We start from the raw sequence: 18,622 nt of genomic DNA on the forward strand, positions 1-18,622 counted from the left end.
TGAAATTCATGTTTGAATCCAGGATAACTCCTAAGTCTTTAACGAGCGATTCTCTTTTAAGAAAGGTTTGTGAAATAGAGTAGTCGAATTTTATCACTTAGTGTTTTCGTGTGAACGACATAATTGAACATTTCGAGGCGTTTATAGTCATTCTATTTACTCTGCACCAATTTGTAAAGATGTCTAATTGTGACTTCAGAAATATAGCATCATTCTTAGTTCTGATTAGATGGAAGAGTTTGAAATCGTCAGCAAAGGATAATTTCCTGCGTTTCAGCAAAGTATTTAAATCATTTAAGCAGAACAAAAATATGAATGGTCCTAGATGACTACCTTGTGGAACTCCGGAGCTGACAGCAAACGGTGATGTAAAGCAGTCACCAATCTTCACTGACATTTTGCGCCCTATTAGGTATGAGCTAAGCCAGCTCAGAAAAGAGCCATTGAAACCAAGTCTACTTAGTTTGGAAATGGCAATCTGATGATTTATCTTATCAAAAGTCGCAGAGAAATCGGTGTATATGGCATCTACTTGTAGTCGTGCTTGTAAGGATTGAATGATAAACAAAGTATATGATACAAGATTTGTAGATGTAGATCGTTTCGGCATAAAACCGTGTTGGTTCTCGAATATATAATTTGAGCAGTTATGCGTAATAAAGTCCAAGACAATCCGTTCGAATTATTTAGATACTGCACATAACGCCACTATTCCTCGGTAATTGGAAATTTCGTTTCTGCGTTCTTTTTTAAAAACTGGGAACATGTATGATCCTTTCCATAAGTCGAAGAAAATTCCTTCTCTCAAGGAGTTGTTAAATAATATCGATAATGGAACTAGCAGACTGCTACTGTGTATGGGTATGTGTTAAATAATCTCACCAAAATTCAAATCGAAAGGTCTCGTGGTCCCATACGGAATTCCTGAGTTTCATCCGGATCTAACTTCCGGTCGATGTTTGGCATAATGGTTATTTGGCATAACGGTTTTTTGGCATAATGGTCTTTTGGCATAATACTTATTTAGCATAATGCTATTTGTCATAATAATATTGGGTTTGTAAATTTTCGTTTGCGCTTCGATCGAAAAACTCGAACGAAATATGTGAATTTAACATTCGGTCCAAATATTTCGATAATATTAGGTGAAATAGCTTTTTTTTTATATATTTTAAATTATGTAGTAAATAGCACAGTATCATGTTATATAAGCAACTCACTTAGTGCTAGCACAATATTCTGATCGTCATAGATGATTCAGGTCGAATTTATATTAAGCAGCATGTTCCACTATGCCAAATGTCGTTATGCCAAACGTGGTAACCCTTAGAGATCACTGAGAAGCACGGAAGATAAGATCTTTGGATAGTCAATATCGCCGTTGATTATTCTAGCCACAAGTAACGCTTGTTGTATCTTTCTACGTCTAGTGATTCCAGTTCAATCTGGCGACAACGGCCAGGATAGTGTGGAAGTGGGTATACTACTTTTAACAATAGTGTAGTGTCAGAGTGGTTTATTTCATACGCGCCTTCTTCGACCCGTTATATCATTTCCAATTTCCTAGAAAAAGTGAAATAGCCAAATCTATCAAACAAATTGATGAATAATTCGTTTGTCTTCTCTTTACAGAAGAGAACGAGCCTACCCGAGCGTCTGTTCCCCATGTTGGGGCGGCTCGAAACAGTGTCTGTTCTCCATGGAGCGGCGGTTACCGTCTGCATGCTGAGCTTCTTTGATATCGTAGCAATGCAGGAACTTTATTGGATGGGACAGAAGGTGTGGAAAAGTGGGCATTGAGCGGCTACCTTCTACCAGAGCTGTGGCACAACCATCATTCTAGGAACGGGATTTATTGTGTTGGGCAAGATGCGCCAGCGCGTGATTGGGTGGCAGCCAATTAGTGATAGGATGTGCGTATTGAAGATCAAGGGCCGTTTCTTCAATTATAGCATCATCAACGTGCACTGCCCACATGAGACGAGACCCGATGACAAGAAGGAAGCATTTTACGCGCAGCTGGAACGAATTTACGACAGCTGTCCACGGCGAGATGTAAAACTCGTCATCGGCGACATGAATGCTTAGGTAGGCCGGAAGGCAATGTACAGGCCCGTGATCGGACTGGAGAGCCTGCATGCGGTAACAAACGACAACGGCCAGCGATGCGTAAACTTTGCAGCCGAGGAATGGTAGTTCGAAGCACTTTCTTCCCCCGCAAAGATATCCACAAAGCCACCTGGAGATCACCTGATCAACATACGGAAAATCAAATCGACCACGTTCTCATCGACGGGCGATTCTTCTCAGACGTCATCAATGTCCGTACTTACCGCAGTGCCAACATTGATTCTGACCACTACCTTGTCGCGGTTTGTATGTAGTAAGGGCGAGGATGCTGCAACACCGCACGAGAGCGAACGAGGAACGTTACGGACAGGCGCGGAACAGACAGAACACGGTTTTCCGGAGGAAAAAGGGCCACCAGCGATGGAACAGCTGTACCGCGCAAATGACACACGGAAGTTCTATGAAAAGGTGAACCGCTCACGTAAAGGCTACACGCCACAGGCCGAAATGTGCAGAGATACCAGTGGTAACCTTCTCACGAACGAACGTGAGGTGATCAACAGGTGGAAGCAGTACTACGACGAGCATCTGAATGGCGAAGCACAAGATACAGAGAACGGTACAGGAATCAATCTGGGTGCACGCTCAGCCGACGACAGACTCCCAGAACCTGATCTGTCGGAGATAAGTGAGGAGATGGGCAAGCTGAGGAACAACAAAGCCGCGGGAAATTACCAGTTACCAAGCGTGCTGTTTAAACATGGAGAAGAGGTACTGACTAGAGCGCTGCACTGGATAATTTCTAAGATTTGGGAGGAGGAGATTCTACCACAGGAATGGATGGATGGAGTGGTATATCCCGTCTACAACAAGGGCGATAAGCTAGATTGTTGCAATTACCGCGCAATCACATTGCTGAACGCCGATTACAAGATACTTTCCCAAATCCTTTGCCGTCGACTATTACCAATAGTTAAGGAACTTGTAGGGATGTACCAAGCGGGATCTACTGGAGCCCGCACCACTACGGATCACATATTCGCGATAAGACAAATACTCCAGAAGTGTCGTGCATACAACGTACCCACGCATCACCAATTCATTGGCTTCAAAGCGGCATACGACACAATTGATCGAGAACAGCTATGGCAGATCATGCACGAATACGGTTTTCCGGATAAACTGACGCGATAGGTCAAAGCAACGATGGATAGAGTGATGTGCTACGTCCCAGTATCTGGCTGAAGCTAGGCGTATCGAACTGGCCATAAATGCGTCAAAAACAAACTACATGAGACGAGGAGGGTCTAGAGAAGAAACACTACGCCTCCTACCACGAATATTGATAGACGGTGACGATAGCGAGGTAGTTGACGAGTTCGTGTATTTGGGCTCACTGGTGACCGCCGATAATGACATCAGCAGAGAAATTCAGGGACGTATTTTGGCAGGGAATCGTGCGCACTTTGGACTCAGAAAAACTCTTGGATCGAGAAAAGTACGTCACCGCACGAAATTGACCATCTACAAAACGCTCATTAGACCGGTTGTTCTCTATGGCCACGAGACCTGGAATATGTGGGCGCGCCCTCAGTGTTTTCGAAAGAAGACGTAACGTGACGGCGTATTAATCACGAATTGCAACAGCTGCTAGGAGAACCCCCCATCGTACAGACAGCTAAAATCGGACGTCTACGATGGCCTGGGCATGTCATAAGGATGTCGGACGACAGCCCAATGAAAATTGTTTTTGAATTTAATCCGACTGGTACAAGAAGAAGAAGAGCGCAGCGAGCAAGGTGGATCGATCAAGTGGAGGATGATCTCAGAAGCATCCATGCCTTGAGTGGCTGGCGACGAGCGGCCATGGACCGAGTTATGTGGAGACGTATGCTTGATACAGCAAGGGACACCTCAGGACTATAGCTATTAGCTCGTTCGCTCGCGAAAGTTCAATATTATATATCCACAATATTCATAATATCGTGATCAAAATTGAATTTTGTCAAAATTGTACTGACAAAAGAATTTTTATAATCGCTTTCAAGTTTCTCGGCATGAATAATCATAAAATCGTGATAAGATTTTCTTGTATATAAATAAATCATTGCTTCTTTTTTTTAGACAATGTAGTAGAATTACCCGGGTTGGCGGTTCAAAGCATAGGACGCTGGTTAGCAAGCTCAAGCCGTGTCTATGACAAAAACTTATTTGATTTTTGGTAATCCAATCTTATGATCTATCGTATTCCAATACGACTTTCGTTGAGTATAGACCATGATTTTTTTCCTTGGTGAACGTAATGACATTCGTGTTTTATGATATGGTTTTAGAAAGACCTATTCCTCCTTATTTGATGATTGGTCAAAACGAAAGGTACGGATTCAAATCGTTGATCGCATACGAGTATCAACTGGTCACATGACAGTGCTGTCAAAAACCTATCGTTTACTGTGAACCAAGTGAAAAATCCGTGAAAGTTACGTCTACACCCAAGAACATCACTTCTGTTTCGGCTCTAAGCAACTCCAGCACTTCTGTGATAATAACTGACAACAACAAAATACTATAACAAGGTATACTTGAGGTATAATTCAACAAAAATTATAACGATGCTTCCAACAGCGACGAAAGAAGCAGCAGTGACGACGAATCAATAGACGAAGACTCGCTTAATGAACTATTAGCCCCCAGAGCTTCGCTGGATGGTAAAGACGCTGCCTGTACCCCAAGATCTCAGAGACCCAATACAAAAACAACAGTAGGGATTTCATTTAAACATAAAATATACAAGACAGCCGGATCTGTTTCGTCTTATGAATCCTGAGCCGTGTTAAAAAAAAAACAAAACAGTACTGATTGATTGAGTTGGAATAGTATTCAAAGCAACTCTTATTCGATAGTTAGCAGGAAATATGATGAAATCGATGTACAACTCGCCAAGATCATCGCTACAGCGCACAGTGGTTTGAATCGACAAAAACGTGAACTTAATTCTCTAGCTGTTAAACCGTTGATCCGATATACATAGTTCCTTTGGAGAACTCATTCACAAAAATATACCTCGTGATTTGATCTCAATAAAAAATGTGCAAAGCCTACTACGATAAAAGTTCATTTCAACAACTTTTTTCGCTTAATAGATAGAAAAACGATGTCTTCTACAAAGTTTTAGAACTTCTAACGAGGAAAAACTTTGCCGAAGAAACTATAGGTCTATCGCAAGAAGTTTCGGATATATGAAGCATTTTCGTTTGAAACCACTTAAAATCAGTTTTTTGTACATAACTCTTTTCGCAATTATTTTCAGTGTCTACTGTGTTCGAGACAATTACTAAAAACGTAAAATTACACATTTTTGTTGAAGACTGTGTACGGTTTGGCCTTTTCCCTAAAAAGTTATTTAACATTTAAACTTTTATATACACTAACTTTAACTACTAATAGGAAGCAGGGTCGCAGACCAAAAGGCACATACATATACTTTTTGGAAAGCTTAAATCAAGTAATATAAAGTTACGAAGTGTGTAGGGTGGCCTTTTTAAATTGTGTGAATGAGACAACAAAATATAGAGAGCTTTTTTGACCATTTTCATTGCAGAAACATTTACTAAAACGATTATTTTTGGTTTATTAAAAGGAACTTTGTAGAAAATGTTCAACAATTGGAATCGGTCGTTAGTGTAGCATTGGTGCAATGGTGTTATGATTGAATATAATTTCATGATGCATTCTTGTATGCAATTGAACAAACTAGAAAAGCATCCTAACTCATTAAATTTCGACAAGTTTTACTTTCTTTTAATAGAATATTCCTTATCCGTTCTTTTAAATCCAATACAATTCGTTTCAAGGATGATATCTTACACCATTACCAGCACGCCTAAAAATCGTTTAAATTTAAGTCTTCCGAGATGAATTTTTATCTGTTGAAATGTGTAAGTCTAGCCTGCTTTAAAAGTTAAAACCTTAAGACATGATTCTACGAAATACGTTCTTATGAATTAAGCCATACACTGGAAGAAATAATGAAATTCACACGATTTTTAAATAAATAGTACTATGAAATGGACATCAGTTGAATAAAAAATTTGATTCAAAACCATTATCGATGTAAAAATAAATTGGAATACATTAATTTCAATTAATATGACCGTGTATTTAATTGACGCTTAGTTTTACTTTTACAGTATATTGACTAATGAAGCACGAAGAAGTAACTTTATATTAAATGTCCTGCTCCAAATATGCACTGTTGTTGTTGGTGAGAGCAGGGCTGCATATTATTTTTAAGAACACTAAAGAGTTGATTGATAATACAAATGCTGGAGCATTTGGTCGATGATAATATTACAATAAAATGCGTGAGTGGTTCAACGTTACATACAGGCGCACACGGTAAAGTATCAAATCAAATTATGTTAATTTATGAGTCTAGACATTTTTTTTAAAGAAAAATGCCTGAACTCGAGTATAAAAACGTGCACAAACTAAGAATAAAGAATAATAATTAACAAAATGTTTGGTTTTAGGGAATTTGTAACTAATCGTTTGCTTATTTCAATTCTATTACATTTTCTACTGAAGTCGGTAATATCTCGCGATTTTTTTGTGATAACGGTTAATAAGATACCTATCAACTTTCACTTTGAAGAGGAATTCCGAAAGACTCGGTACTCGCTGAGAGTAAGTCATAATAGTAAACTATAGTGAAAAGTCTTATCTTTCGTCTGATGTTAAAACTAATGCTCTATTTTTTACACCTCGACTGCATTTTCTTGCAAAAGTTGTTGCCTAAAGGTAACTTATCGGTTGATATCACCAAAAAACGCATGATATGAAGATAAACAATTTTATTAATGTAAGTTTTCCTAAGAAAATGGTCAAAAAAGCTCACTATATTTTGTTGTCTCATTCACACAATTTAAAAAGGCCACCATACACACTTCGTAACTTTATATTACTTGATTTAAGCTTTCCAAAAAGTATATGTATGTGCCTTTTGGTCTGCGACCCTGCTTCCTATTAGTAGTTAAAGTTAGTGTATATAAAAGTTTAAATGTTAAATAACTTTTTAGGGAAAAGGCCAAACCGTACACAGTCTTCAACAAAAATGTGTAATTTTACGTTTTTAGTAATTGTCTCGAACTCAGTAGACACTGAAAATAATTGCGAAAAAAGTTATGAACAAAAAATTGATTTTAAGTGGTTTCAAACGAAAATGCTTCATATATCCGAAACTTCTTACGTTAGACCTATAGTTTCTTCGGCAAAGTTTTTCCTCGTTAGAAGTTCTAAAACTTTGTAGAAGACATCGTTTTTCTATCTATTAAGCGAAAAAAGTTGTTGAAATGAACTTTTATCGTAGTAGGCTTTGAACATTTTTTATTGTGATCAAATCACGAGGTATATTTTTGTGAATGAGTTCTCCAAAGGAACTATGTATATCGGATCAACGGTTTAACGGCTAGAGAATTAAGTTCACGTTTTTGTCGATTCAAACCACTGTGCAGCGCAACCGTAAATAAACATCTCGGTTACTGCAGTCGCTATAGAGGTAATATTTAGCACCAAAGACAATTTTCTCATGCTCAAACCGAAAGAACACCTAAAATTAGCAAGTTACCACGCCATCGTTCTTTGCTACGATTTATCTTCTGCTAATTGGAACAACACGGTGCTTTAGATTCGCCGGTGTCATTTCCTATATCCGCTTGTAGCAGCTCTTTAAAATATTGTAAATTAACGACTGACTCGCACATATATCATGAACCGTGCCCAGAACCACTTCTTCTCTCAGCACTCGACAGAGCTATGAAGTAATTTTAATGTATACATTTAACGGCCCAATAAACTGTCAACGCCAGATGACGAATTTTGTTCGAATCTTCTAGACGAAAAAAGACGATGCATTTTAAATTACTTATGAAAGCGGAAATGAGCTATTTTTCTTTCTAACCATTTAGCCACGGTTGTCAATAACTCACCTAGATCACTGTCGCAGAGCACCATTTTGCCGTTTCGGTATTTCCTTTGTTAGTGGGTCACTGGATGAAGATTATACAGCAAGGGAGCCGTTAATCTCTTGGTTAGACGCACAGATGTTTTCTACAACGAAAATCGGAAGCCGAAACCGATTACACAAAAAAAAGCATTCACTTCCGATTGAACAATCAATAAAAAAAATCGATAGACTTTCAGCACTGTTGTTCGATACTCTTCTCCCGGTAGTTCACTCTTTCAAACTAAACTAAGCTTGTTTTTCTAATTTACAGTTGTTGTTTCGATTTGCTTCATCAGACGAATTACACCGATTCCAGATTGGCAGCTATGCTATAGCGGTTAGGTAATAGGGCACTTCACGTCTGGCACCGAATAGCCGCAACTTGAGGCAGCATCAACGCAAGCACAATTTTGCTGTCTTCACTCCCGAAAACCTATGGCTAAACTCTAGGAACTGAAAGTGCAGTGTAGCCCCTCTACCAGTGCACATTAATTGCGCATGAAAGTGCGGTATGGCTGTGCTGCACCAGTCACACCAGGCGGTTCTGGTTTCCATACACTTGAACACCACCCACTTCGAGATGTGTTCGAGCGAACTAGCCAGCAGCCAAGTGCCACATTAAATCACTGCACTTTTCGAATCACTGCTGTTTTGTAAACCTATCATCTGTGTGTGCGGCTAATAATACAGCACCGTGCTAAATATCTCCGACGGCTTCAATTGTAGTCCTTTTACGGTATCGTGTGCGTTAGCGTAATCCGGCCTACGGGTGGTTGACCGAAATGACAGTTAGTGACTGCTGTAGTTATATTGATACGTTGCTCGTTAGTGTGGGGAGTCTGAAAGAAAAATTAAAAGAAAAAAGTTGTTTTTACATTGCAAACATAAAATGGGAAAATACGATAAACCTAGTGTGTTGAAAAAAAAACAGTGAATCAAGTTCATCCTAATTAAATTTGCATTTTACACATCATTTATCTCCATTTGGTCTTGCTGCATTATACATATACATATATGAAAAACCGAGACTGAAGGTTGCTTGAATACTGCGACCAGACATAACTCATCAAAAATCAGAAGCGGATAATTTTCAGCTTTTAGTCTTTTCCTCCATGTGGCTGATCGAAATCGTGCTGAACTATGATCCCTCGCTTGCAACAGAAAACAATAACCTATCACCCCCGTTTTCGACGTAGACACTAATGCACAAAAAAGCAAACCGACCGTGATTACCGATCTGCTCGAACTTCCAAAACAGGACGGGTTGCATCTTTACGCGACGGTAGCCAAACAAATGTCTCGAATGTGGTCACCAAAGCATCCCAGAGATCGTAGAAGTTCACTCTAAGAGGAATCTAGTAGGTTATTTTCCGATCGTATATTAGCGGACACATCCGCTGACTGTGTACTTTATGTCAACAGAGAAGGCACATCTGAAACGGATTGAATTACAACCGATGCTACTGACGCCCCTCAAATTTCATATTTTTATCACTGTAGAAATAGTGTAAAGAGAAAAAGATATGATTATTCATCATTGATTTCGTAAATAGATTTGGAGGCTTCTGCTAGTGCTATCAAATGACTTATTGGATTGAATGAATACACCAAATAAAAATCTGTTTTAATCCACCTAGTGGGGTAATGACACCTTTCTCATGTAATATTGTGGTATTCTATTCTCAATGTAATATTGTGGTATTCTATTCAAAAATATTCTCTTCGATTTTTGAAAGAGATTGTTTTTGCATTAACTAGTAAAACAAACAGAATGAAACAGTGCTTTGCTCGCGTAGGTCATCCTTAAGAAAACGAAGTAAGTTCACTATTATGATGCCATATTCGATCGAGTGAGGAATTGCGTTTCATTTGATCAGCATGGATTTATACCAGGAAAATCAGTTTCGACGAATCTGTTACCACTCACGTCTAAGTGTATCGCTAGCATGGAGGAAAAAACTCAAATGGATGTTGTCTACACTGATCTAATACCAGCATTTGACAAAATTGACCACGAAATACTTCTTTGTAAATTGTATCGTCTCGGCTTCTCTGCGCAGCTCGTGTCCTGGTTAAGATCGTATCTGACTGGTAGAGTATTACGAGTGAAATTGGATAACTGCATTGGATTTACGAACAATTCAGGAGATCCTCAAGGTAGTAATTTGGGACCATTACTTTTCGTACTGTTTTTCAACTTGTCTCATTTGCTTTGCAAAATGGCTGCAAATTGATCTATGCAGACGATTCAAAATTGTACCTCGTAGTTCGTACCGTAGAGGATTGCCAGCGGTTACAATATCTACTAGAATTGTTCGTAGATTGGTATCACAGAAACAAGCTAGTCATTAACGTGCAAAATGTCAGGTGATTACGTTCCACCGTACTTTGAATCCTGTGAAATTTAATTACAATGTTGGTGGCTCTGTTCTGACTAGAGTTAACCGGGTGAGCGATTTAGGAGTATTGTTGGATGAAAAACTGACCTTTGATTCACATCGATCACTGATCATTTCAAAAGCTTCACATCCCAACTGACGTGAAAAAATTGCTAAGGATTTTAAAGATCCTCATTGCTTGAAGGCATTATATTGCTCACTCGTTAGACCTATTCTTGAGAACGCTTCATCAGTTTGGTTACCGTATCAGCTCTCGTGGTGCATGCGAATTGAACGAGTTCAAAAGCGGTTTGTTCGTTTAGCATTACGGAATTTACCGTGGAGAGATCCCTCGAATCTTCCACCATACCCGGATAGACGTCAACTACACAGAAAGAAATAATGAAATTTACACGAGATGTAAATCAATAGTAACATGGAATAGACATGGGTTGAATCGAAATTTTGATTGAAAACCTTCATCGATGCAAAACTAAATTGAATTGCATTGAATTTTCAATGAATATAACTGTATCTTTCAATTAACGCTTATTTTGCGATTAAATTGTATTGAAACGTACAGAATTGTAAAGCAATTTTATGTTTAATTACCTGCTCCAAATATGTGCATGAAAATAGATGTAAATTCACAAAATATTTTTATCTGTGTAATCGGAATCGAATCGCTGTTACGTCGCCGTAAAATACAACAGGCAGTAGTTATTGCAAAACTGATCAACGAAGAAATCGATGCACCGGAATTGCGATCCGAAATTAATTTTCGAGCACCGAACAGAACCCTGCGGAATGGCACTCTACTTCAGCAAAGATTTCATAGAACTAGTTTTGGATGTAATGAACCGATAAGGGCTGCCATTCGATCATTTACTGATGTAGAAGATCTCAATAGTATGGTATTAAACCCATCTAAATGTTCCGTGATCTCTTTTACTCGGAAAAGCACAAGCGTAACATAGTGTTTAACTATACTATTTCCGGAACTATTCTCAAGCGAGAATCGACTGTAAAGGACCTGGGAGTCCTTTTGGAATCTAAACTTAGTTTCAAACATCACGTCGAGTATATTATCCCTAAGGCTTCCAAGACACTTGGTTCTATTTTTCGAGTCACAAAGAACTTTAAAAGCATATATTGCTTAAAAGCACTATATTGCGTACTGGTTCGTTCTATTCTAGAATACGCTTCTATCGTCTGGGCCCCTTATTATCAACTGGACATCAATCGCATCGAAGCTATTCAGCGTAAATTTCTTCGCTTTGCTTTTCGTAGTCTTCCTTGGAGAGATCCCTACAACCTCCCAAGCTATCAGGAACGCTGTAAACTGATCGATCTACACCTGTTATCTATTCGCCAAGATCTCTCCAGGGCAATATTCGTGGCAGATCTGTTGCAATCTCAAATTGATTGCCCCGAATTGTTAGGCAAACTAAATTCAAATGTTTATTCTCGAAATCTTCGATCTCATCAATTCCTGAGAATTCAAACCGCTCGCACTAATTATGGTTATAATGAACCTTGCTCCAGTATATGTCGTCTATTCAATCGATGTTCTCATGTATTTGATTTTACCCTGTCTCGCAATACTATAAAACATTTTTTTTAAACACAATCTCAAACAGTCCTTTCAACTCCAATACTTAAATTCTAGATTCAGTTTTAGGGTTAATTTAGTATCTAATCCACTAGTTTAGTTTAGTGCTCCCTTAGTATAGTGCTTCCATTCTCTATCGATTATGCAACCAAGAATAATATTCACCATTAGGTTTGTTTCTAACATCCGCTCGACTCTCTCAATTCCCCGGCTGTCCACCATCTTCTTCGGAACTAACTAGATCTTTATGATGTTACTAATACTTTTTGCTTCCCCCCTTCTTCATCTTTTCACCATATTTTGAGACAATTAACTTGATCTTTTGCCGCTTTCAACTTCTTTCGAAACGCCCCCCCCCCCTTTTCCACCCCTTCGTAATTCCATTTACTACAATATTCACTTCTCTCTTTTTCTCTCCTTTTTTTCCTGGATTGCTATTATTCACCGCTCTCCGAGGGCCACTCTCTTTGATGTCCAGCATGCCGGACACCCGCCATTTGAGATTGATATATTTTATGTTCAACTCAAACGGGGTTTTCTCTACCCACATCCATGTAGATTTCGTATCCAATTACAATATTTAATAAATAAATAAATATATATATATATATATATATATATATATATATATATATATATATATATAAATAAATAAATAAATAAATAAATAAATAAATAAATAAATAAATAAATAAATAAATAAATAAATAAATAAGTAAATAAATAAATAAATAAATGAATAAGTAAATAAATAAATAAATTATATGCACTTTCGGCACCGGAACCCGACCGGACCCGGTTCGTACGACCACCAACTAACATGCCGTACAAACTCTATTAGTTTTTATTCAAATTTTGAAGATTTTATACAATTTTGCATCGTACTCTAAACGATTATTGAAATTTTTGTTGTATCCGAAAATATGCAGTAATTTTTTGTAGGATCATAAGACCTTTTATTTAACCCTAAGATTGGGAATAACGGTTTTGAGACCAGTTACAGTTTTACGGTTTTTGGTTCCGCCGGATTAAGTGACGGTGTACAATATTGAACACACTTTACCCTATAACTCCGGAACCGGAAGTTGGATCCAGATGAAATTGAGGAATTCCGTATGCGACCGTGAGACCTTTCACTTAAATCTAAGCTTGTGGGAATCGGTCGAACTATCGCTGAAAAGAGTGAGTGAGATCCAGGAAACTGGGAACCAGGATAGCTGGAATCGGTTTGTTTAGTTGCCTACTGATAATGACTATCGATTTGTGTAGTTTTTAGACCAGTTTAGAATTTTTTACGTGTTTTGTATCGCCGGTTCAAGTGGTGGTGTACAATATTGAACACACTTTACCCTATAACTCCGTAACCGGAAGTCGGATAAGGAAGAAATTCAGGAATTCCGTATGGGACCATATGACCTTCCATTTTAATATAAGTTTGTCAAAATCGGCTCAGCCATCTCCGAGAAAACCTAGTGAGATTATTTGACGCATACACACAAACACACACACACACAAACACACTCACACACAGACATTGCTCAGATCGATGAACTGAGTCGAATGGTATATAATACTTGGCCCTCCGGACGAATTTTTACTAGTCGCTTTTTCAAGTGATCGCATAACCTTTCTATATGAGAAAGGAAAATAATTATATCATTCAGAGACTACAATAACAAACTACAAGAAAAAGTATGAGTCGTAACAGAACACACCTGGGTCAGAGTTCGTAAAATCGACCAGAAAAAAGGACTATTTATAGTTTTTGTTTAAGTGTTTATAATTTGGTTCTATTTTATCATTACAATGGCTTTTCGAAGGAAATGGCAGGAAAATATTTTTCTTGAAAGTTATTGTGAAATGAGAGTTTTTGAAAAAGTAATTGTTTTAAAACTTATGATTTAAAGTATGACTCACCAAAAGTATGATTCTACGATATTTTATTGTATTATAATATTTTTTCCTGATTTTTCAAAGGTCCAGAATATAGAAAAAAATCAATTGTTTTATTAAAATTGTAAAAATTACTTATGAAAGTTCTGTGAAAGTTTCATTCAAATAAAACTAATTTATCAACATCTGAACAAAAAATAAATATATAGTCATATACAATATTGTGATTTTGTTGAAAATATTTTCCTTAAAAGACATATTTTAGATACGAACAAGCTCAAGGTATAAACTTGGACAAATGAAACGACTTTACATTATGATAATAATTTTCGAGAACGTACGAAACGAACGTGAATTTCGCTTTGGTATATTAGAAACCAATGGATACGCAGCCAAATTCTTCAATTTCATTCAAAATTTGTCATATTTTGTTGAAAGTTGATGTTCTTAATACATGAAGGAACATTGTCATAGTAACAACACATGTAGCGATCAGACGCTTGTTGTTTTGATGCGAACAATAATTGAACTGCTACTGACAGTGAACCGAGTTCATCGAGGGATGCCATTCGAATGATACATATAAAATCGGAGCTTATCTTGAGTTTATCTTTGATACTATATGATCTAATAATTTTATATATGTGAGTCTGGATCAGGGTCATTTCGCCGAAAGCCATTTCGCCGAAAGCCGTTTCGCCGAAAGCCATTTCGCCGAAAGGGTTATTTCGCCGAATGGGCCACTTCGCCGAATGCTATTTCGTCGAAAGGGTCATTTCGCCGAATCCTGAAATCGTAATAAGAATTGATTTAAAATAAAGACAAATGAAAGATGATCGCGTTAACGCCCGTTATGTTGACCTACAATTGTACTTGAATAAAAATTGATTCTTGTACTCTTGAATAAAGATTGATTCATGAACCTCAGAACGAAGTTCCCAAGAAAACTTTTTGACTATTAGTTACTAAGCATCAAAGCAATTTCATAGGTATCTACCAAGCAAATGTATGTGGTATTTTTCGTTTATTAAGTGAAAATGAAAAAAATATATAATGCGGCTACGTCACATCGTTTTAGTTCATGTGCTGTCCGACCTCGCTACCGCTCGTTCGGACCTAACTAAAGCACAGAAACCTAGTTTTGAGTAGACCGGGCAAACGAGGCGGTTACAGGTTTGTATGTAAGAGCCCGCCGCTTCCGACGGCGGGTCGGCGGCCGACTCAGCTTCGGTTATATGGCTGCGCCACATCAGTTATACAGGAGACATAACATACAGGAGACATGACCCTTTCGGCAAAATAATCTTTTCGGCGAAATGACTCTTTAGGCGAAATGACCCTTTCGGTGAAATGACCCTTTCGGCGAAACGAGTTTCGGCGAAATGACCTAATCGGCGAAACGACTTTCGACGAAATGGCTTTTTGCGAAATGACGCGTACCCGTGAGTCTGTGCAACTCATTTTGTACTAAACCAAGGAGGCCTTCAGAATTTTACTGTAAATCTTTTGAAGCGTTTTATTTCTGGTAAGACAACAACTTGATCAAATTTACACTGTAAAACGATTCGCATTGCAATAAATTGTTTTTGTTACACTGAGTACGGATTCTATCTATGTGATTATTGGAAGCAAGATTAGACCAAAATATGCTCCATACGACTATATCAATTTCTATCCTGGGGACGGGTATAGCGTGATAGGTTAGTCGATGCCTTCCACGCAGCCCTCCTGGTTTCGATCCTCAATCCCGCACATAGGGTCAAAAAGCTTGTCTGGTCCGAAGAGGCGAATGACCTTAAGGTTAAAACCTCTATAATTGAAACAAAAAAGTTAAATGTTTCCGAATCGATTGGTAGTTAAATTATATAAATCCAGATGACTGAGTTATAAACGTTCAAAATTATGATAGAAAAAGGTTAAGTGGTTAGTTTTGCATATTTTAATTGACCCCCGTATAGCAAAGAGTAAGGCATATTTAATTCCAAAAAGCTTGATTGAGCATCAACTAACATAACCCAACCATAATCAGAACCTAAAACAATGTAAATAATGTAGTGTAAAATAATTATTTATATTGCAATTTCGTTATCGTTTCGTGACTTATAAATGATAATTAATTCAATATGACAAAAAGATGTGGTGCTTGGAGATATAAATAACTATTGGGTAACTAATTATGTTATGGAGATTCATGATTATTCTTTTTGGTTATGGCTTTAAGAATGCACATTCGTCAGTTTCAAGAGGAATTTTCAGAGCTAGAATCGGAAATCATCACCGACAAATAGCATGAGTAACAGAACGCTACCTCGAGAAACCTCAAAAGTGAATGTCTGTTAGTAAAATATTCCTCCGATTTTCAAATTAACAATGTAATGTAACAAGTACTATTAAACTTCTGAGTCTTTACACAAATCGGATACAGTCCTACATAAATTTCGTGACTATGTCTCCGACATTACGTACTCCTAGTTTTTTGCCGAGAGTTCATTCATAAGTTACAGAGGCTTTCGGGATAGGGTGGCGGTGTGAGTACTTCAGAAGTTCCATAAAAGTCTACGAAGTGAGAGGCGGTATTTTTAAACAGTATAATACGCTTAATCTTAATCTATCCAACTTAAATTCATTTTATTCTGTTGTTTCTGATGACGGATAGCACTGACTATTAGGTTAATATAACATTTTATCTAAGCTTCTCAAAGATCTGATTCAGAAGGCGTTGTTGAATTTTAATTGCGACAGTAAATCCTTGCATACTTTAATTACGTAAAAACTCTTCCTTTGTAGAACTACTCCACCGCAAAGGAACGTGCCTCTTTGTCATTTGGTAATAAATTTGTCGGTTTTATTAGAAATTAAAAATCAACATATCTTTTTGAGAATGCTTGTAAATCCTTTTCGTTATCGAATTATCAAGAAAAATTGAAGTCTAGAACAACTGCTCACATAAAATCACCCAAAGTACTTCTCTTCAAAACAGTTGTAACGAAACTTATTGATTAGTGGTATATTGTTCTAGAAAATCTACCTCAAACAAATCCCAAGAGAACGTATCAGAATTACATCTTTTCATCGAGATCCATGCGCTCACCACAAGGGAAGAAAAATAGTTTACCATTTCCAGCACATGCTGCACTTCTCGACCCTCCTGCCATTAAGCTTCTTGTCGCCGTAGTCAACACAGAATTTCCGAAATCCTAAAGCAATGATGATCCCTTTCCGACCATATTGAATCCAAAGTTCAATCAGTTCTTCATATACATCGTAGGTTTCACTGTTGTCGGTTTACGCATTATGCGTGAGCTATTTCAACGTTCCATCAAGTCAAACACTCCGCTTTCCGGCAGTAGATTTAAAAGAGCGCCAACGAACCACAGAAAATGTTTTAGAACGATACAGTAATGTAACACAAAACACATGTGACTCTGTTATCTACTTTATTTCCCGAACATTTTTTACCATTTTCACTTAGTTTTCTTCCACGTCTCTTTGTACAATGCTGTAAAGCTATCCAGAATACTAAATCGGTCTTCCTTTCTTCGCCGGCACGTACGTAAAATTTCAATCGTTATTCGGTACACAAATGAATTTCTCCAGTGTTGGCTTTTGGTCATTCATGCTAAAACATCATCCTAATCATACACTGAGGCGGTTCAGAGTACAAAACCCATATTCAGTTTTATTCAGAAGAACGCACTCTCGCAAAAACCGAAACGCATAATTTGGTCATAAATCACCACCCCGAATGGTTCCATTGTATTCAAATACAGTGTGCATGATATCAGAGAAAACCAAACGCCATCCGCGATCAACGAAGGTGAAATGTTTGAGCACAAATAGCAAAATAAGCATCCACCGCGATCGACGGTTGCAGTCGAACTAAACTGTTTTCCTTGCAATGATCATCGCACGAGTGTGAGCATACTTGCTTAGGGGGAAGCATAGTGTTAAAGCAAAACATGTTGAACAGCTGCGAATGCGGTTGTTGTACAGCATCGACTCGAGCATAGAACGAACATTAAACTGATTGCACAAAAAGGAATTGAAGAAAAACAGAGAGAAAAGTCACTGTACTCTCATCGCTCTCATTACACTCCATTTGCCGTTTTTAGAATCAATGGAAATACATAAATGGGAGTGTTGCTAGATTTTAAATCCATGTTCCATAAATTGAGTTTCTAAACCCAGACAAAAATATAATGATAACAGTCATCGTATCAACTGTTTTTCAAAGAAGGCGAATCTTACAGAAGTAAACAAATCCAGTTTTTATTTCCTTTGAAAAAAGCTTCAAAAACAAACAATTTAATATACAAATCTCGTTGATGTCAACATCTCGAGTTTATTAGAACAAAAAACTTTAAAGGGTGACTTTATCAATCCATTTGTTTTCGTTAGTTTCGTCCTTCATGTTCCACGTCAGCTAAGAGGGCGATTCCTTAGTTGCTAGAGGAAAAAGGCGAAACTATTTCTTTCTCATAAATTTCGTTGACTTATTTAGTGAAACTAGTAGGAAAGTGGGAAAGTTTCCATATGATTCAAAGATTAACCAACGTGCTCACCCGTTGAGAGTTTTACCGGAAGTTGTTATGAGCGTTCAAAATTGTGACAGAAAAAATCATCGCGACTTGTTTTGAATTTTTAATTGACACTTGGTTCCATTTA

The 18,622-nt window shown here is 37.7% G+C and overlaps 1 protein-coding gene across 2 annotated transcripts in view; it reads right to left on the reverse strand.

Annotated features, from left to right (window-relative positions):
- LOC131435433 (histone-lysine N-methyltransferase Suv4-20-like) overlaps window positions 1-17,822 on the reverse strand; it is a 136,877-nt gene extending 119,055 nt beyond the window's left edge. The window contains exons 1-2 of one of the 2 annotated variants that reach the window (XM_058603308.1): window positions 17,073-17,822; window positions 8,058-8,913 (exon numbers count right to left, since the gene is read on the reverse strand). In XM_058603308.1, coding sequence (XP_058459291.1) covers window positions 8,058-8,082 — 25 coding nt within the window. In that variant the 5' untranslated portion in view covers window positions 8,083-8,913; window positions 17,073-17,822. Of the gene's footprint in view, window positions 1-8,057; window positions 8,914-16,985 lie in introns of both variants that reach the window. The other variant, XM_058603309.1, reaches the window with a different exon arrangement.
- Between the last annotated feature and the right edge of the window lie 800 nt (window positions 17,823-18,622).

The sequence above is a fragment of the Malaya genurostris genome, chromosome 3, assembly GCF_030247185.1.
Source record: "Malaya genurostris strain Urasoe2022 chromosome 3, Malgen_1.1, whole genome shotgun sequence".
Classification (NCBI taxonomy): domain Eukaryota; kingdom Metazoa; phylum Arthropoda; class Insecta; order Diptera; family Culicidae; genus Malaya; species Malaya genurostris.